The sequence below is a fragment of the Diachasmimorpha longicaudata genome, chromosome 14 (genome assembly GCF_034640455.1).
Source record: "Diachasmimorpha longicaudata isolate KC_UGA_2023 chromosome 14, iyDiaLong2, whole genome shotgun sequence".
NCBI lineage: Eukaryota > Metazoa > Arthropoda > Insecta > Hymenoptera > Braconidae > Diachasmimorpha > Diachasmimorpha longicaudata.
This window is the reverse complement of record NC_087238.1, coordinates 5,231,635-5,252,722: the sequence shown is the minus strand read 5'-3', so window position 1 is coordinate 5,252,722 and position 21,088 is coordinate 5,231,635. Positions and strand designations below refer to the sequence as shown.

Genomic DNA, 21,088 nt, shown 5'->3' with positions numbered 1-21,088 from the left:
GTCGAGTCCCTGCACAATGTGAGAGAGATAGAAATGAAGGGTTGAATGGGGGAGGGGCGGTAGGGAGAGGGTGGAGTAACGTACAAATAATTCTAGGAGAATAAAAAAGTTTGCTGCTCAATTTATCGTCTAAGTAGCGTCGTTTAAGAAAGTTTGAGAATTTTGGGGGGCGAGGAAGGGTTGGGGTTGCAGTTGGAACCCTGATAAATCTATCCCCCTCTCGTTCTATTTGCATTCGACGATAAGAGGGATGCGAGGGGAGGGTGAATTTTTTTAAACGCATTTTTTTGGGTTAAATTGAAAATTTGGCGCGACAACTTCCAGTGAAATTAATGGAAAGTTTCGTTAATTGATTATTTCCGGGGAAATTCGAGAGACTTCTCCAGGGGAAAATTAGGGAAAATTTTTTTTGGTCAATAGACTTCCTCGGGGGAAGTTCATGAATAAATTTACCTGTTCAATTGGAACGATATCTGATAAAATATATGAAATTCATCGATTGCCGTTGGCCTAATGCATCAAACAATATTGTTCAATACAATCGGACGCACCTGTACATTCGTACCGCGCCTCCTAATTGAAATTTTCCAACCTAGTAATCTACGATCGACATTTCAAATGCCGCATTTGGATTCCCAACGGTGGAAACCACAAAGGAATTAGGCTTAACAAGTTCGCAGTCTGGAAATCTCCGCGAATAGCCGGAGAAAGACGGCCTTAATCGCCTCATTTTCATGACTCGTAATACCGATAACGACAGGTCCCAAGTTTGCAAAATTAGGCTTCACGTAATTCATCAGGAACACCATTACCATCTCAACGGATGAGCAATAAAACTCTTTTGATTTTGGCGCGGGATAGAGTCCGTTGATTTCATCAATAAATTACATAATTAGTCTCTCCATATTTTTACACCCAAAACGACTCAAATTTCACGTTCTTTGATTTAACCCACGATAAGGGAGGTTATACATATCTCCGACACGATTTTATTCAGGGGAGAAATGAATGGCTACGCTCTAAATTCACTTATCTTCGTTCTTTCAACTTCACTGACTTCCACGATTTCATTAGGAATTCCGACGAGACACAGCCCTCTTCCTCCTTTACACTCGTAATTTTTCTTACTCAGGACTTTGTTCGTTTCTCTTTTCACTTCCGGCGTAAAAATAAATACCATAAAATGCAGTAATTTTACACGGGGGTGGCTTTGATCATGTTTAAAGACGTAGATCCGGAAGACAAGGGGATGCGAGAGAGAAAAAATTGAGGAAAGAGTGGAATTTAATTAGTCATTTGTTAACTAATTAATTGAATTACGAGCTGAAGAGGGAGGAATCGATAGAGCTACTTTTACCCTCTCTTTACAAATCTTATCGTACGCATTTCGTCCTGACATTTTCAAAGACATCAACAAATCGATGTCAATATCACTCACAAATCGTTGAACCAATATTTTTGTATTTTTAAAGTAGAAATATCCACTATCGCTAATAACACGACCCATTTCGCCCGGATACTCTCGATATTGATAAGAGCTCGATAACTGCTGAGGGAACATGGACTCCTCCCTCCAATTTTAAATACAAAATCCCCCGGGCTCTTCAGCCCCACTATTTCCAATTTTCCATCTCGTCAGGTGCTCGAGAAACTCATAAACTCCCCCGCAGTAATATTTAATTGAAGTCCTGTTCTTCCTATTTCTTTAACTACCCCTTCAAATATTACTCGAGAGTGCGACCTCGAGATGTCAGTGCACCGGCCAATAGGAGTTTCTCAGAGCTGAACGGACATCCCTGCAGATCGTTAAAATTCTCTCGAATCTTCCTCGTCCGTCGCTCCAACGGAATGTCTCATCCCCTTCGCAGCTGCTGGATGTGTACACGCTCCGGCATAAAAGGATGAAAATGGGGAAGAAAGTCGCTACAACAACGTAGACACATCGTCGACTTGATCGTCAATGTTGCCGTAATATTTCAAAATTGAAAATTGAACTTTGGAATTTCGTAAATTTTGATAAATTAATGTCATCAATATCAAAGGACTATCACCAATGGTATGCAAACAGGTGATCAATATTCATGAGAATATTAAAAAAATAATTTTAAAATAATTTCAACCGCCCGGGAACACGAACAATTCCTCTTGCATTTCAATTTAACGACGAAAATTTATTATCCGATTATATTAAAAACCATTCACCCCACAAATCATCCGAAAACTGTTGAATTTTCATCTTCTTCCGCGTCATTAACCGAAAATTGGTCTGTTCCGTTGTAATACTGCTCCTGGGAATAGGACCACCGCTATATTTTCCACCAAAGGAGTAATTCCAAGATGGCGGCACACCCACCAAGTCTATTCCCCTCATCCTCCTCCTCCCCCCGCCCCCTGCTTCTCACCCAATCGTCCGCATTTCTATCTTTTCCCTCAACTTTCAGTTTTATGCAGTGTTATATCTCAAAAACGTAAGCCACTCGACTACACTCACTTTCATGGCCCTCCATTTCACGATATCTCCCGTAATTGTATGATTTTATCACTCTTGTTCGAGACTCGTATGCGGCTACCACCCCTCCTCCCCCACCGAGCTGTCCATCGCTCTTTGTTCCCCACCGCAATCCCCGTCGTCCCGCATTTCTCTATCTATAGACCAATTACCCTTAACCAGCCAGACTTTATTACGTCGTGTTTCAACGTTTTTTGAAGATTAGTCGGGCGTATTGTTCAATGGAAATATCCACAAAGAATTTTTACGGGGGCTAATCATTTTATGCAGATTGTGGGGGAGCAATTTTTTTGGTAATTGAACCTTTGAATGTTGAAGTATTTATGAGACAATCCGTAAACTGTTGCTAAATTTAGACTGCAATTTTGAGGGTACATGTCTCCCCCGGGTTCACGTCACAATGGAAGGGGATGTTTGAAGGGGTAGAAGCGAATAATAATTAAATATTCGATTGAATGATTATTAAGCGACGAATTATATCGAACTTTACCGTTTGGTTTCTTTATTTATTCACCGAGTGAGGGTCGGCATTTAATATATACTTGATAAGTAGATAAGAAAGGGAAGAAGAATGTCAGACATCGATTTTTCATTCTCACCCCCTAATCCCCCTCTTCCCGAGATGAAAAAAAACAAGAACGTTCTCTGCACGAGATCCTCTTCAGGAATCTCGTTGAATAAATGTACTGGGTTTCGTTCATTTTGTGAAAAAGAGGTGGGCACCTAGTTGGATGCCTCTTGCCTCCCCCCTCGATCCCCAGCTAAGAGGAATGATGCAGTAAAAAAGAGAAACCACAAGAAAAAGAAGTAAAATCCGTGGGGAGAAGAAAAAAGGTAGAAAGGAAAAAAATTGTTTTGCTCTCGTCTTTAAAGTAAAAATATTTTGAGCTCCAGTGTACGGACATTGCTGACGTATCCAGAAGGTACCCAGGGAAGTGAAAGAGATACATATGTGGAACTTCAGTGGGTAAAGTGAGGATTGTCCGTGTGTTTGGAAGTTCATATAGTGAATCGTTTGAAGTGCAAGACGTCTGTGCTCCAGTGGAGTTCTCTTCCGGTGGGATTCGACGACTGAAATGGAGAACATTCGGAGCATTCGGTTCATTTTCATTTGGTTGAGGTACAGGTGAGTGTCGTTACAAAGGAATTGAGGGCTTTTTCAGTGTGAAAGTTCCTTTGCTGCCTCTGCGGCGAGAATTTTCTAGTTTTTCGGAAAATAGTTGAGATGTTGAAGCTCGTTTTTTTTTTTCAGGAAATGAGAGAACGCTGAGAGGAGGATTGGGAGGATTACACAGATGCTGATGTGGTGACGGTAAAATGAAATCGTTCCGTTGCTCACTGCGATTATTACGTGGGTTTTTTATCCATCAAAGAACGTATTTTAAAGAAATTACGGAAATGTAGGATGAGACGAGGGACTGGAGCATTTCTAGGGGAATAACCGCATGATATGTCAGACTTCACTCCTGGAAACCCCAACGTTAGACGCGTTTTATCCGACGTTGGACCTTGAAGTGCTCCACATGACACCAAGACGTATTACTTCAGCAAACGCATTTTGTTATACTGTTTGCGTCAGTGGTAAAGTGAAGTAAACGGATTCGTTGGGTGAGGTAAAAATAGTATGTGAATACACCACGATAATGCTTTTTTCGGGGAAAAAAACCGACAGTGGATACGAGACGGTGACGGTGAATGAAAAGAATGAAAAATATTTTTGTCGTTGGCCTCGAGAACGAGATGTCAAATAAAACTCCAGTCAAACCCATTTATCCAGCTTTTCGATATACTTTCAAGAGCGTGCGGTTATCCGGGGACGAAAGTCCCAAAAAAATATCCTGATATTTTCCAAACCGTTGAAATTGAAGAGATTCGTTCACACGAAGTGAATGTGACGAGAGGAAGCCGTTGTGGTACACGCAGAATATGAAATTTATCGTCGAGTGATTCTCCATCCCCTGTTACAGGGTAAAGAAGAACATTTCATGGGGTTTGCATCGGCACTCGGTTATTAGTCCATTGAAAAAGTGCCTGTATCGATGTACAATACACATTTCATTTATTTTTTCGTATGACGTGAGGCAGTGGTGCTCCAACGGACAGGCCAACTCATCTGTGAAATCGCTAGCACGTCGTATACCGGGTACAGGACGATTGAAATTTCCAGTGGAAGGTTGTGGGGCAGTATAAAAGGACGGGAATTGGATGAACACTTGCAACTGCCGATCGGACACACGCCTGGATGATCACTCTGATCGTTCATCACGTCCACTTCTGTACTAGAACTGCTTCAAAACGTTAATAAAATGAAAAACCATTTTATGGTTCATTTTTCGGTCTATTATTTTTCATTTCTCGCGGTGAATGAACCGTGGGACGTGGGGAGTTGAGCTCCGAGATCGATTGCTTCTTCGCTATTTGTAGCTGTCGAGGATAATTTTCTTGAAAAATCAGGAATTTTCCCAGACAAAATTATAAATAATAAATCAAGAGACGTCGACTGGCACAATTCACTGAATAAAAAAACAAAATTAATAAATAGTAATTATTGGTAATTTCCTCCGATTCCCATCACGTGACGAGCACAAACTGATTACACTCGCATTCCGTAATTACGTAGAAAAATAAATGACGTTGAAGTGTAGAAAAATTCATGAGATATTCCAGCGCGAATTTCCCTTAATTTTTCACCCTCAGGGCTATTCACCCCACACAGCGATGAAAAACCCCGGGAAAGTTTGGCCCCTGAGGCGATTTATAAGCGTCGAAGTTTCTCTACATTCATGCGTAAAAATCTTCCACAAATATCCATGAAGTTTTCGTCTCTATCGATAGTTGAATGCAACTTCCGTACACTTGCACCCAGGAAACTACGGAGTACATTCGACGCTCAGAGGAGCCTCGGTGAACTCGATTAAGCGGTCACAGACTTCATTGTCCATCTTTCGGATATTGAGGAAGCAAACTAGAGAACTTTGTGGTTGTGTGTTACACTTCGCAGAGTGGCGAACTCGTTGTGAGAAAAAATTCATCAATTTTGGAATGGAATTGTGGGGAAGTAGGTTCGTGTCGGTGGTCGTTAAAAATATTATCTCCCGTTAAAATGTCATTGCGGAGGGAAATTTATGGAGTCGACGTTGTACAATTATTCAGGAGGGGAGAATATATGGTATGTATGCATAGATGTAACACCAGGATTCAGCATAAACGGGCCAAATTGTCCCAATTTCAGGAACCAGATAATTTTAACGCCATTTTATTTTCATTTGTCCTTCAATTCCCGAAATTTCACTTGAAATCATTTTCATTTCTGATTCAGTGACAATCTTGTCGTGTGAATTAATTTCAAGGGATCTCCTCTGCCCCTCTGATATCACATTCTCCCCCTCCATGACGTCCTGGGAAGTCAACTGGTTCGGGTGAACGATCGGGAAAAATCCACGAGCAAAAAAAAAAAATAACTCCGGAAATTGAGAGGGAACATGTGACTGGAATATTCTTGGTCCTTCGTGCTGCACGATTCAGCGATGATCCCTTATCGCGGAAAATCCTCTTTTCCAGTTGGTTTGGTCCTGGCACTGGAGTTTGAACTCCCCAGGCATCGCCGATGCACCGTCGTTATTTTTGGGATGTCCCCGGATAGACCGAATTAGCCTGTTTACGAGGGTCATCCTGTGCCTTAATCGCCAACGCGATTAAGGTACTGCTAATGTGCCGAAACGATCCCCCGGGGATGTTTCTTGGTTACTCCCAAGAACGAAGTTAGTCCCTTTCGATGTGCATATTTCTGCATGGCAATCATTCAGGGCTTATCGCCGGCCTCCAGGGCTCTTTGAATTGGTAATTCAGGAGATTTCGCGAATTCGGGGGGGGGGGAATATTTCGCAAAATATCTGGGGTTTATGACGTGGCAAATAGTCAATGCACCACAAACTTCGCTAAATCAGGAGAGGAATTTTTTTCAATGAACTTGCGTGCCCTAGAATTGAACTGAAGTCATTGCAAAATTTGCGAAATTGTTCTGAGTCAGTGAAATCGGGAATTCCGAGGAATTTAATACACTTATGCCTCAACGATGATCGAAACAATTTTGCCCTGTCCCTTCCGGGCATTCGCAGACGACAAAAAATTCACCGAGTCCACTCTGAAGGGCTCGTCGTCACTCCCTTCGTCCGCCACCCCACGTTACTCCTGGGGTTATGGTTGTGACAAGCCGACATTATTTGTCCGAAGTTCGTCTGCCTATGTCCAGTCTCTCTCTTCTTCTCTCAGTTATGCCATACATCTGCCCTTCCATTTAACTTGTTCTCACTAAACCCTCGGTGAACACTATGAACACTGCGATGAAACTCTTGAAATAAGTCTCCGGCCGCTCAACAGTGCACCACGAAAACTTCACTCCACCGCTCAAATATTTAATTTAACTTCGAAATAGCATTCATTGTTACAGGAAACTAGATATCGTATAAATCGTGCCATTTTACTTTTCTCCAGCATGTCAAGGGCCAGACCCTTCTCCGCCACTTTCAGTTCTCCAGATTCAATTTTTTCACTCCCCCTTTCCACGCGCTTGATGATATCTAGAGGTAATTTATTATTTCAATTACAAATATTTTTTAATCTCGGATAATTTCCCTTCTGCGAGGTACCTCAAGAGTTACAATTGCTTAATTAAAATTCCTGAGGTTGAAGGCTGTTTTAAACTTGATAACACGAATGTAAAAGGGTTTCATTAATTTCGTTGGGATTTATTTCTTTGGAAAACTGGATTCACAACTCTTTAAATTTTTCTGGCAAATTATCCATCAGATTTCACCGATGTTTTTTCTCGGAACAGTTCGTGTCGGGTACAATAAATGCAGGTGAATTTTTTAAAAATCCCCGAATCGATAAAAATAAAATCTGGTCGTTACCGGAGCGGGTGTTCCACCACCAACGCCTGGTTATAACTCCAGCACATTCTGTGCTGCATACCTGTCATGACACTACACCAGCTTGTAGTTTGGCCCAGAGCAATGTAACATACACACGTTTTTTTTTTTTTCCGACTATTCTTTCACTGCCAACGTGCCTCACTCACCGTTAAATCTCGTGGCAACGTAGTGAAACCATCCTCACCACAACTCTCTCCATTTCTCTATTTTTCTCTGTACCTTTGGAATTCTCGACATGAACTCTCCCCTCCCCCCTACCCTCTCCCCCTCTCCCACTCGCTCCTTTCCCGTGATTTAAAAAAAAAATTATTTAAAGTGTTGAAATTTGTACACAGAAAGAGATTTTACGTAAAAATTACACCTCCAGGGGTTGTAACGAGGGGCGAAGATTATTTTTATAACAGAAATTAATTCCCAAGTCTCATTTTTCTAATAATTTCACCCAAAAAGTGATTAATTGTCATATTGTCCTACATTTCACCCCCCAGAGGACCAATTTTTATCCCAAATTTCTTTCCGTGTACATACCATTTATTTACATTAATGATATACTGTCCTTTGAGGTAGTAATGATCCATCATCCCCTTCCTAAACACCCAAAAAATCCGCTCACCCCCCTCCATAAACCAAATAAACTCCATAATCCTCAGTCGCGAGTGTATGACACATTTCCCGTGAAAACCTTGACAAATTAACCAGCTTTTCCTCATTAAAGACAATTCACCCCAGGATTCGTGAAGCTCGCATTCCACCCTAAATTCGCACAAACGTGCATTCGTACGTTAATCCACCACCTTTCCCCCTTTTCACCCCCTCTTCACTACTGCCATAATCCGCTTATGCAGAAAATAGTCTCGATAACTTCAGAATGAGTAGTTGGACGTTGCAAACCCCTGAAAACTTTCTCATACAGCAAAATAGCACTGAAATATCTGGACAATATATGTTTCATCCTTTATGATGACATCCTCCCTCTCTCCACCCCCTCGCCGGGTGTTTTCATGTACATCCGGTCATGTATACCGACACATACATCTGTATTTCAACGAGAGGCAGAGAAATGCGAGAGTCATCTTCGGCGGTGGTGATGAGGGCGACGGGGGTGAATTTACCGGGCTCCGGGGGTGGAGCAGGGGGGGAAGGGGGTGATGGCTGCGGTGTGTATAGAACAATGGGCTAGTGGATCGCACCTAACGATCAAAACCAGTGCACACATACACCTCAGTGACGTCATGCGTATTTTCTCGCGTCGTCTGCGCGACCGCAATTCCCTTCCCTGGGGGTTGGGTTGGTCGGAGGGTATAAATTTTATGGGAAATAATAAAAGGGGAGATTTTTTTTATCATTGAAATTCGTTGGTTATCAAAGTACAGGGTAGAAGAAAAAGTGAAATTTCATGAACTGTTGATCAGCAGTTTGTGGAGGTGACAGTGAATGTAATTAAGAGGAGAAATTTCAAATTTCACTGACGAAATTCGACACTTTTTAATGGGGTGTGGGGACAACTGATGGTGTGGCAGGTTCAATCACTATGTGCCCATGTACATGGCAGAAAAAAATTTCTCATGATGATGGATGTGATGTAGGAATAATTAGAATTAAGGGAGAGGGAGGGGGTAATGAACGATCACTTGTGCTGCAATGTTACTCGAATGGAATGGGCGATTTAGAGTTTAATTAACCCCTTGGAGGAATTATAGATGAAAAATTGAGGGAGTGGGAGGGGGGGGGAGCAGCCAGGGTATCTCAAAACGAGGTGAGAATAGATGCACGAGATCACGCGGATTTATGGGGGAACTGGTGTGTACAAGACGCTGGGGTGAGACTGAGTGCACCTCAGTAAATCAGACGGGTTTCTTTCACCGCTTATCACACGTGTTTTACATGTAAGTTATGTTTGGTGCTGTGGAGGTAACAGAGAATGTTCCGCCCCGACGATAATTCGAAAATTTTTTTGAAATTCAGGGGGTCACGAGGAATTCCAACGTTTTTTCCCTTCCAACGTTTTCCCTTCGTTGGGAAAATAAAGAGAGATAGGCAGTTCTTAAGCTACTCCCGGAATTAAAATAACAAAAAATTGGAGCACGGCAGCACTATTGGCATTTTTTAATCTCCATTTCCCCTCTGAATTTTTAATTTCCTCCAAAAAGTCAGTTTCAAGCACTGATGCTTTCCACTTGTACATCCAATCACATTAAACTATCCATTTTCCCTGTCAAAAGGCCCTTGATCAAAGTGACTCCATTGAGATGAATATAGGGCGCAAAGTAAAGTGGATATATCCCATGAAAAAATCATAAAATCCCAAAGGGGTGAATATTCAAAAGTCCCGGAAATTCTATTTTCCCGTCAGTCGGTGTAAATAAATTGGGGTGTGCACCTGTGGACTCCCCCGGGTCATATTATGTATCGGTGGAAGATGTAAAATTAGGAAAGTTTGTCGTCCAATCCAAGCGATTGAATTTCCAACGAGTGAAAAAACCCAACGGACTGAAATCTCCCTTTTCTTTCATCCCCGACGATCCTCAAAAATTACCCGCTGACGTTTCATTTCTCCTCTCTCCCTAATCAATAGCAATATTTGCTCACTAAACCTCGCGCATTATTCGCCGAGAAAAGCCATCAACGGCCTTGAAAAATCTCTCACACGCGCATTTCCCATTTTCCCTCCACAAAATCCCACCTATTCACATTAATGGAGATGAAAAAACTGTTTAATTACACGATATATTCATTTCCCTCCCTTCTGCTCCAATTTTCACCATTTATTTCCGCTCCCGCGAGCACTTTCACTCATGCAAAAACTCCCCTCCCCCCCCCTCACCCTCCCCATAATTGCAATTTAAAAAATGTGAAACCGTTGAATCCCTGAGTTTGCCTCGTTATAAATTTTTAATTAAACCCAGGTGATTTATTTCAAATATATCGAGAGCGCAATAAAGAACTCTCAACATCATTCTCGCTTCATCGGATGGTACCACTGGGACAGAAAGACAATCCCTGAAATCGGAAATGCACTCAGCTCTTTCCGTTCGCGTTGGCGAATGACGAGAAGGTGGATGTTTTTTTCCACGAAATAAGGCGAAGGAGAAATTGAATAAAAAAAAAAGCTTTCACTTTGCGAGGGGCAATAGTTTCTTACCTCTGCTATGGTATTTCAATGCGCTTATGCCCGACACTTTTCTCTTCCTCAGAATTATTCCTCGAAGACCCGGGTTGTTGGGGTGGTAATGGTAAAAGCATTTTCAATTGAAGTCGAGAGGGAAAATAACACAAACCAAAAATTTTCGATAAAAGAAAATAAAAAGAGAAAGTTAATGGAATTAAATGCGGTTTAAATTTATTTATTCATGTGCAGTTAAAAATTATTTATTCATATGCAGTTCAAAATTATTTATTCAATTTAATAATCGAATTTATTGATGTCATTGAAGGTGGTTTACACAATTCAAATGACCAATTTAATTATTTGGCGTTCTGGACCTACGGGCGCTCATTATTTTATGCTCACGTTGATTCATGTACCCCTAGGGTGGCACAAAAGCCTCAGAATTAAAAAGCCCAGGGAATGAATGATTAAAAAAAATAAAACGTTTACATAGAGATCGCAGTTTAAAGGTTCAGTATTCACGAGAAGTTCGAGTTCAACTTTTTTGGAAACTCATCGAGTTGTCCGCTTTTTTCGGACAATCGAGTGGGGGTGGGGGCGGGGGGGAGGGTTACGTTACGGACGGTAATTCCGAGGCTTAATTGCGTGTCCCACGAGTGTAATTTGCATGGTATACTAGGACCCCAATGGGAAGGCTTTGATTTCACAGTACCATGAGAATTCATACTACTCATCGATCTTTGACAATCAAACGGTAAATCGTTGTGCATACTGGCTTCCATTTTTATTAAATGATTTTGCAAAAAAAAAACAGTAAAGAATAATCGAGGATTTGTAAATAGGGGGATTTTTTTTTTAATTCCGAGAGCCAGGAGTTTTCAATTAAAAATTTTCACGATTTAAAACAAAAGTTCAACACCTGAAAACCCGGCTAATTCGTTCACTCAAGCTGGGAAAAAGTTTTCAATTGGGGGGATGGGGGGGAAAATTGGTTCACCAATTTTTTTTTTTACGATTGAATGAATTTTACGAGTTTTTCAACCATTTTTCCACTTCACGAATTTGTGGAACCTTCTTAAAAACGTCACTTTAACTTCAGTTTTTGTTAGCGCATATTTTTGTTCGTAAGTTTTCCCAATGAAAATGCGAGCTTTTGGTGCTTTTTTTTGCACATTATGTTGAGCACTTGGTGAACAGCATTTTCATTGAGAAAATTCAAGGAAAAAAAGGACAAAGGATTTATTTTTTCCACGTTGAGGCGATAATTTCGTAACTACAGTAGTTTTGAGTTTTTCAGTAGACACATTTTTCCACTCTGAGAAGTAGCAGTTTTCAATTGAAACTTTTCAATTAAAAAAAAAGTTCAACACCTGAAAAACTAGATAATGGCTTCACACACGAGAAAAAGTTTGTAATTACTGGAGGAGGGGTGACTGGTTCAACAATTTTTTTCGGAATTGCAAAAGCTTCACGAGCATTTCAATCATTTATCCACTTCCTGGATCGTCACAAATTTCTCTTTCACTCAACATTTTTCCATTACCAATTTTCCTTTAATTTTCCGAGCCCGAAAAAAATTGTTGATTATCATTTTTCAAATTCATTTCTTGAGAAATCACTCACCGGCTGTCGGCAGAATCTCTGTGAAAGCACATCCGGCAATTGTTAACATAATAACGATCCACGCGGTCTTCATATCCGAAACACTTGATTCACCGATCATCCCGGTGATAGTGAACGTCACGAGGGTGCACGACCGGCATCCCGACTGAGATGAAATGGTGTACAGGGTGCACCAAGTGCCCAATGTACCTCCCTCCTTTCCTCGGAGCACTCGAACGCCTTGAGAGTGTGGGATTAACCGAAATGCGCAGGCGCGAATGCTACACACTCTTGAATTTCACCCTTCACACCCCTCTACTCACCTGTTTTCCCGCTCTCCCACTAATTCCTCTCACTTATCTCTCATCAATGGACGTGATTAATTATCGCTTTCGGATACCCATCTGTCTCACGTGATATCTCCGGCTCCAGGTCGAGCCTTTTTTCAATTACAAACGGCCATTTATTTTCCTTAATTCACGAGAAATTTTCCCCTGAATTTCCAACAAAATTTGAAACTAAAAATCCATCGTTTCCCGAACAAATTCCATTTTTGGAATTTCCAGGAAATTTGGAAAACCTCCAGTGCCTAAATAAAGTCCCACTAATTAAATTGAACTGATGATTAATTGTTCACTTTGGAATGCACCTCAACGCAAAAAAAAATTTCTCTTTTTATTCACTTCACTTACGAACATCCCCCCCCCCTTCCCCTCCCCCCTCTCACCGTTCACTACACTTTTCTGCACCACGTGCTGCTATCCTCGAGAAGGATAGACGATTTCCTGATGTGCGACAGTTGGCGATGCGATAAAATGAACTAGAAGTTGCTGGTGATGAAGTTCTCGGCCCGAAGAATTTATATTTCAGGTCACGGCACACATTTTCAAGACATTTTTGTGTTTATACCTGTCACCTCGCTGGAAAAAGCGAAATAAATACACATCACTAGAGAGAACTAAAATGCGGAAAGTGAAAAACATAAACAAGACGAGATGAAGCGAAAGAAGAAGTCTAAGGGATTGAAAATTAGAGGAAAAATTACGGTTTATTTCAGCTGCGAGAGGAGCAGGAAAAATCGATTAATCAAAGAAGTTAATTTACATATTTGTAAATTTCCCAAACAATAAATCGAAAATAGCCAATATTTTTCAACCCCCAGACACGCGAGAGCCCACCCCCTGGTAATATTTAATTCTCAGTGCCACAGGATTTATAACATTCTCCATCTACCGTATTTGGAATCGCCAATTTAAAAAATATTGGTGATTCGTGCCCGCGCCCGTCTCGCATATAAACCCGAGAAAGTGGATAAACTAACTCACTGGTCAGACAGGATACGCCGAGACAGAAATAAGTGGGAGAGAGAGGTGGAATTCACGTATAAATCTCACCACGTGAACTGGAGGGAGTGAGGGGGAGGGGCGAGGTGAACATTAAAAAGGTGGAGCCAGAAAAAAAATGATAAGTCAAAGAGAAAAATAAATGTTCGCGGAATGAAAAAGTGAATAGCAATCGATGGCAATCATCTGAGTGCCAGACAGCCCACGTTAATAATTAACACGCGATGTTCACGTACACGGGATGATGACAATGTCGAGTGCTGTCATGATTGACACCCTGCGACTTAACAAGTTCTCCGTGATTTTGACAATCGGCAAGTGAACTCAAGTTCCGCAATTTATGGCGCGTTTTTTCGTGCAAAATTCGCGATGAAAAATAATAGATCGAAGCGGATGTGATAAAGATGGAGTGAAAAAAATGAATTGTTGATAAGTCACGTGGAGAATGGGAGTAAGCCAACGGGTTTTCCCTTCGGTAAGTTGCAAGCTACAATGGCAGTGCGTCTTGTGGCGCCACACAGTCTCACAGACACGCCCTCTCCTCCAAGAAGCTCCAGCATAACCAAACAAGAAGGTACACTCAATGCCTGGTGGTTTACAAACATATGGTACTTCCAAGTGGAAATTGTAATTCACCCCTTAGGGCACGCGCAACCCAACTCCTCGGTTATTTACCACCGGGCGACATAACGGCCCTCACAGTGGACCGTAATCGAGAGCATAACGAATTGAGGGGATGGAAAGTAAGATCGAGGGTCGACATTGTTTTGCAGCCGCTGGTGGTCCAATCAGGGGTAGAACAGGACACAAATATCCTAATGAATTGAATCACGGACGATGTGGTCTTCATATGTTGGGAAACCCTTCAATCATCCCTCAGAACTGTCACCTACGAGTTGCAAAACAATTTCAATGAATTTTCCCACTCGAGATTATTTCTCAGTAGTCGATGAAAATAGAGGAAAGTGACGAAAATGGGGTAATCTAATTTTCCCTCGGCAGTTCACCTACTGTATATCATCGCGTCTTCTCCTGGAGTCGAGTGAACCCTTCGATCGAAGATCCCCGAGTTCAACTGTATTTTCTCCACACATACAGAATATGGGATACTGCGAGAAAACGAGTGAAAAGACTGGAAAAGGAAGGAAATTAAGAAAAAAATAGGGGGGATTCTAGAAGTGGAAATGCTCGAGGGCGCAGTTTTATCCCCCGAGCAAAAGGCAGAGTTGTATTGACCAGAGCTGACTGGATTCACCGGTACTCGGGGCCCATTGTCTCCCTCAGCTGGAACAAAAGTCAGGGAAAAAGAAAAACAATGCCGTTAAATCCTCAAGTTGGATGATGTGAAAGCACTTGAGAAGAAGTGACGAGGGGTGAGCGGAGGGTTGAAGTCACTGAAAACGTCTTTGAGTAAATTGAGGTGCAATACAACTCTATTTCAACGGACATCGAAGTTCCCGATCTACCCATCGAGGGGGTGGGGGTGGGAGTGATTGGAAAAATAATAAATACGTACCCTCAATTGTCGCGTTGTCAGCTACATATTGACACTTTTTATTACCCCACTTCTCCCCTATTTTTTCGAATGACAGCACTAAAGGAACCGCGATATGTCATGGCAGTTGATATGAAGCACCACTTGCAAGATCCGCGGCTATCGCCTCATGACAGTTATTGGTAGCAGACACAGGACTTCCGGTGGTGAACGTAAAATCCTGCCACACCCCACCCAGTCTCGTACCAATTAACTTGTCACGTTCTATTGCCACTCACCGCTCCAGACGCGAGAGAAAAAATAAAAAGCGCCGAGTAACACAGCACCTGCAATTTACCCGGAAAATTCCATTCATTCATTTATTATTATTATTGTATACTACTGTTATTATGGTCTATTGCACGATACGGGATGTCCTGTTGCTTTATTTTCACTCAGGATATTTTTCTGCATTGTCACGTCTATTCTCAGTGACAATTGCCACTTTCCCGACTCGTACAATCTATAGAGACTCTAACTTGAGATAAATAATATTGCGAGTAATCCTTGATATTACTTCACTCGAATGGCGAAAACCACTGGCAGCTGGAGAGGAACGAGGATCACAGGCTTTTATGAAAGAATTATTTTTCAATATCGAAAGGATTATTTGAAGAGGTGAATAATCTGCAATATTATTGGAATTTTGTTTAAAATTTCAGGAAAATGGAAATGGGACGAAAATTTGCCAACAAATAAACCGCACATTTTAGCACAATATTTTGAACAGTGGAACATTGTATAAATGTATTGTACTTACAACAAATTAAATTGACTAGCGTGAGGCTCATGTTATCGGTAACAATTTTTTAATAATTAGGGGAACGACCGAGCGGTTCTGTTTAATCTTCAATCAACGGTCGACTGTGTTCGACGTACCATGAAGTCTATTCTGTGGACAGCGTTCTTTGTATACCTTGTGCAGAGGGTAATATATATTCCACATAATTATTTTTTCATAGTTTTCAAAATTAAATATTTCTAGAAATATTTATATAAATATTTCTATTAAATTTATAGGAGAGTCTGAGTTATGAAATCGAAATTACTGTGATAAATTCTGAGGATCCGACGTATGTGGTTACTTATGAGGAAACAGATAAACCATCAGCAGTTACGCTCACTAAAGATCGGTACGACTCGTGGGTAAGTGAGTGGCTCGATTGTGGACTTAATCCAGGTGATAATTAGCAAGTTCTGACGTTACAATATGTCGCCAGTTTTCGGCTAAAATTCATCAATGGGCTGGGATGGGTAGGACAATCAAAGGAAGGACCTGTTTCATAAATGATAAAACTGATTCGGGATTCATAGCCAAGATAATGCAACTTGCCATGAATGATGATGCCTCAGATAATAATGCTCGCAATTGTACCTTTGCCGCTGTAAGAAACATTCAGTCATTCTCGATAACCAGTTATCAACTGTAATTAATGGTTTTCTTGACTCTTCCAGGGTGAGAGAAAGATTAATAGAAAATTTTCTATTGATAGTGATGCACTTAGTGATCATTTACCCAAGGGGTTTGAGAAGGTGGCTGTTGGCATAGATATCTACGATCTAGATGCTGGTAATAACTGGATAATAACAATATTTTGGGCTATTAGAATATACGAGTCACGTGATAATTGAAATATAAATGTAAACTAAATAATTTCATGAATAAATTTAATCAGCAATAATGTTTTTATCGTCTTTAATACTTTAATAAATCATCATAGCAATTTTGTTAATATGAATCAACTGAAGATGGTCCTTGGGAAGATAACTTTTTAGCAAAAGATTTTTTTGAAAATTTTTTTAAGACATCTAGATCCAGTAATTAGAAGAGGAGTTTAAAAGAGGATTAAAAAAATTTAACAATTTATTAACGCGTCGGTAAAATAATTTTATGAGTCATTTTGCGAATTAATAACTTTTAGATAAGTGGCGAGTAGTAGCAGCCAATTTTTATCGTATCGATAAGGATAAATTGAGACTGTCATTACCTCAAAGAAAGCGATGGAAGACAACAAGTTTAGGTTTAACATTTATGCCTTGACTTAACGCTGGTGGAAAATTATTTCCAGGTATTTCCGGGGCCTAATCATTTGTCCACGTGTTAAAAACTTTTATGCTCTTCCTACAGTGAACGACAGTTCGAAAATAATTGTCGCGTTGTTTGTCCCGATAAAGAAAAACATTATGGGAACAATTAAAAGGAAAGACATGGCAATGACAGAGCCGCTCTTGACATAGTTTTCTATCAGCCCTACTTCAGACAAGGTGACATTAACACAAGACAGTCATGCTTCTAATAACATTGTTGATGTTTACCATTTCCCTCATACAGCTGGTAAATTTTAACAAATTATTTCATTAGCATAAATAATTTAAAAATATATTGTTTCCAGGGAAGTGCAGATTATAATATCGACGTTATTTCACTCAATGGATTATCGGAAAATCCTGTGGTAATTCAGGATGACGACGGAAGCGGTCAGATAACAATCAATCTGCTAGAAAGCGTTGAAGGTTTCACGGTAAATTAAAATTATGAATAAAATTCGCGACAATTATTTTATATAAAAAATATAATACGGTTTATTTGGCACTACGAACTCCCGCTAACAACTAATTACCCCAATCATTTGCTCGTCCGGTCCCTGAATTCCTCCGAGTATTTCCCAAAGGTCCCATCGCGGCCAGAGAAGTCGGGCCCACAGTCTTTTCATGAATCTATTTATCCCACATATTCACTGCATGCGATGTCCGAAATTATGATTTTAATAAATAATTTTTATTTTCAAGTATCGAGCGACGTTCTTCGAAAAGGTCAAATTTGCTATGCCATCAATCAACGGAGACGTTTGCGGTGAAATCGACGAAAGTACCGCTGAGGGACTTCTCATGAAGATACTTTCGGAGATCATTGACACTGATGATTGTCCGGTCCCAGCTGTACGGATAAGTCCAACATTTCTGAATCATTTAATTCTGTATTATTGACAGCAAGTTGACAATCCTATTAACCAAACCATCCCACGTTTCTGCTACTTCCCCCTTCCCCGATAGCAGAATCTCAATTTTTTAATTCTGACTTGACCCTCGCGACATCCACCCCATGCAAAAATCGTCCGTACACCGTCAGTGACCTTGATGATGATTTTTCAGGGGAGTTACCCGGTGAAGAAGTCGTTCTCAGTTAAAGGAGATGCTTTCAAGGACGTTCTACCACCGGGCTTCGAAGTCGGTGGTATCAGAGTGGTCCTTAGTCACCCGGAGAAAGAGGGCACCAGTCAGCAAGCCGTTTACATATCCGTTAAAGTGACGGAGGTCAAGTAAATTAAATTTGGAAACGACAAAGTCAACAGTTTTTACTTTTATCATATGGCATCAGCGTAGCAATAACTGCTGCTTAAATAAAAAAAGCTTTAATTAATTTAATTGACAATTACCGAGTGTTATCTCCACCCTAACGACCCCTGAACCTGTCTTCAATATCAAGATTAAAATGTTCGGATGTTGAAAAAAAAATTCTCGCCAATGAACTTGTTACGACTACAACTTAAAACATAACTCATTTAATCACTAGTGCAGAAATATAATATATTAGACAGTATCAACAATATCACCTCGATATTGAAAAAATACTGAGGGTCGTCTAGACATGTTTTGCTACCCAACGACAAGTTCAATTATCAATTTGCAATTTTGTGTGAAGAACAACGAGCGAGTGTTTACGAGATTGCAAAGTCATTTTTTTATCGCTCCCATACGAAATGTTTTATAATAAAAAAATCTAGATCCATTTCATCCTCAATGGACGAATGGAGGACAGCACACACACAAGTTGAAATAAATCCTGTGGGAGCGGTGCTTCCGGTTCCTGTTGGGACGTGTCGCTAGGTTCAATGCGTTCGGATGTTGCTGTTCACGCGTATATTTTATTTATGGCTTCATCGAGGTACGTAAAATCGATTGAACAAGAAATAGGAGAAATGGGGAATTGGGTTGTACCTCAAATCCAGTCAAATATGCACATCAACCCTTTCAAAATGCTCCTGTTGTTGCAATTTTTTTATTACTTCGAATTTCCCTCGATTATTTGTTGCTGTTCATTTTTTATTGCGCGTTAATTAACACAATCAATCCATTAAAAGCGTGTTGGGTTTGTGCTTTTTGTCTGAATCCAATTAACTAATTGCGGCAGAACGAATTTACCCAGGGATTTTAATAACGATTAAACTAACATCTCGCCAATTATTATTGTTGTAATTCAACGCGAATCCGCATCAGGTTAAACTCGCCCGACATTTCAAAAATTCGATGTGGACTCTAGAGTACATGTTGAACTCATCCTATCACAAAATATGAGAATGATAATGTGGGATATGGAAACATGAGGAATGAAAAAACAGTGTCGAGTATCATTATGCCATTTTTACCTCCCTGAGTCCTTGAGTCGCAATTAAAAGAGTTGTATTCATTTACTCAATGTGGAGTGATTTACCCGGTTTTCGCGAAAAAAAATTATTTCAGAAATTGTACGATGCACTGAGTACTTGAAGTTACTCGGAGCGGATATGGTTCCCTTAAAAAAATGAGACATTAGACGGATGAGCCACATCCACCTCCTCGCAATCAAAAATTTCTATTTAAATTCTAAAAAATTGAATCTCCCTCTCTCGCCCCCTCCCCCCGTTATCTGGCCGTTAAACTGTTGATGACGAATGAAGAAATGGCGAATTGAACAACGGAAATTGGATATTTTCAATCTTCTCGTTGAAGTGATTCGGTCAAATATGATGGACTTCGTAAAAGCGCAGGAGATATAGTCCACGTTTGGTCAGCCATATATTTCTGATCACCTCTGACCACAATTGTAAATGGTTTTCGTATCGGGTGCTCTATTTACGTGGAGAAACAAAAAATCTATAAAATGAAAAGGCACCTGGAGAAAAAAATATTGAAGTGAGAGAGAAGATGAGGAAACAGCCACGTGAATGTCAGGTTTGTACGTCACGGTTGCACAGCCTCCAACGACGGTAGAAAATATTTTTGAGCGTTTTTTCAAGCGCAGCTGGCTTTCAGTGATATCCATATCAATGTGCCAGGTGTTGGAATAAATTTTTACGCTTTCAGGCATTTTTTTTTTGTTGCAATTTGCTTTTTCCGTTGGAGCTTGAGTGATGTTCTCTTAACCCCAGCGATGCAAGAATGACATTTTAAAAATTTTCTACCGCATTCTGGTGAAGTCATATTGTTGTTACAATTCTTCCATTTGGATGGTCTGACAAAGCGACTTAGAAAGAACTTCATCATTGAAATTTATCTCCAAAAAGAGAAGTGAAAAAAAAACATTTATCAACGCCGCGCAGCCAAAAATTCCCGGGTTTTCTCCCGTTGATCGCCCTTTTGTTTATCGTTAACTCAATAGGCGCTTGAACAAGGGAATGTATATAGGAAAGCAAAGCTTTATGTGCCCTCCTTCCAATTCAATTATAACCCCGCCCAGCCCCTCCCCTCACTTCACCCCTTCGCCACTCGGCGAAGGCTAAAGTCCTGCATTTCACCACTGTTTGGCCTTCTACTTTTCACTTCGGTGTTACTCCGCGAAAAAAATTGAAATGACGACCATTGAGGATGCAACGGAAGTAAAAGCATTTGAAAATAAAAATTGTTCTTTTTTTTCGCGCCTCCTGTGGCGGAATTTTTGCCGTTTTCCTTTCCGTTGATTTAATTTTACTCCAAAAATTCCTCGAAAAAATATTTTGACGTATTTCCCAGCGATTACGTTATCTATTCATCGCAATTGGCAGTTTTTCCTCACTCGTTAGCAAGCGATATTGGGAGGAATCCAAACGTTAATTGGCACAAATTCGCGAGAAAATACTACGGCGAGAACTGCATTAATCCTACGAACAACAACTCCAACACGAATTCGAATCAAAATGTACCGTCGAGTGATTGCACTTGTATCACCAAAGCCGAATTAGGTAAATTCCGTGAAGCATCACTCGACGCTTTTGAAGTCATCAGAAACACAATCCACCGATACAGATTCTCGTTACCACT

General features: G+C 40.5%; 3 protein-coding genes and 1 long non-coding RNA gene across 5 annotated transcripts in view; 2 read left to right on the top strand and 2 right to left on the bottom strand.

Moving 5' to 3' along the window:
- LOC135169333 (opioid-binding protein/cell adhesion molecule homolog) overlaps nt 1-12,838 on the bottom strand; it is a 45,661-nt gene extending 32,823 nt beyond the window's left edge. Inside the window, exon 1 of the mRNA XM_064134239.1 lies at nt 12,176-12,838. Coding sequence (XP_063990309.1) covers nt 12,176-12,275 — 100 coding nt within the window. The 5' untranslated portion in view covers nt 12,276-12,838. The remainder of the gene's footprint in view (nt 1-12,175) is intronic.
- A 52-nt stretch (nt 12,839-12,890) lies between these two features.
- LOC135169170 (uncharacterized) lies at nt 12,891-17,205 on the bottom strand. Of its 2 annotated transcripts, XR_010300163.1 has the most exons (5): nt 17,020-17,205; nt 15,014-15,318; nt 14,509-14,781; nt 14,173-14,386; nt 12,891-13,074 (listed from the first exon to the last, which is right to left on the bottom strand). It is a non-coding gene; the product is annotated as an uncharacterized LOC135169170 (long non-coding RNA). The 2 variants fall into 2 exon arrangements; XR_010300162.1 differs by lacking the exon at nt 12,891-13,074 and having other exon boundaries at nt 13,651-14,386.
- Nucleotides 15,833-16,717, top strand: LOC135169012 (uncharacterized). Its single transcript, XM_064133678.1, has 4 exons — nt 15,833-15,959; nt 16,052-16,177; nt 16,252-16,416; nt 16,487-16,717. Exons 1-4 carry the CDS (start codon nt 15,912-15,914, stop codon nt 16,661-16,663), a joined length of 516 nt encoding a protein of 171 aa, XP_063989748.1. The 5' UTR covers nt 15,833-15,911; the 3' UTR covers nt 16,664-16,717.
- Nucleotides 17,206-17,211: 6 nt separating the features above from the next.
- LOC135169169 (uncharacterized) lies at nt 17,212-18,457 on the top strand. The gene is made up of 4 exons (XM_064133906.1): nt 17,212-17,366; nt 17,425-17,553; nt 17,822-17,971; nt 18,185-18,457. Exons 1-4 carry the CDS (start codon nt 17,319-17,321, stop codon nt 18,353-18,355), a joined length of 498 nt encoding a protein of 165 aa, XP_063989976.1. The 5' UTR covers nt 17,212-17,318; the 3' UTR covers nt 18,356-18,457.
- The last annotated feature ends 2,631 nt before the right edge of the window (nt 18,458-21,088 follow it).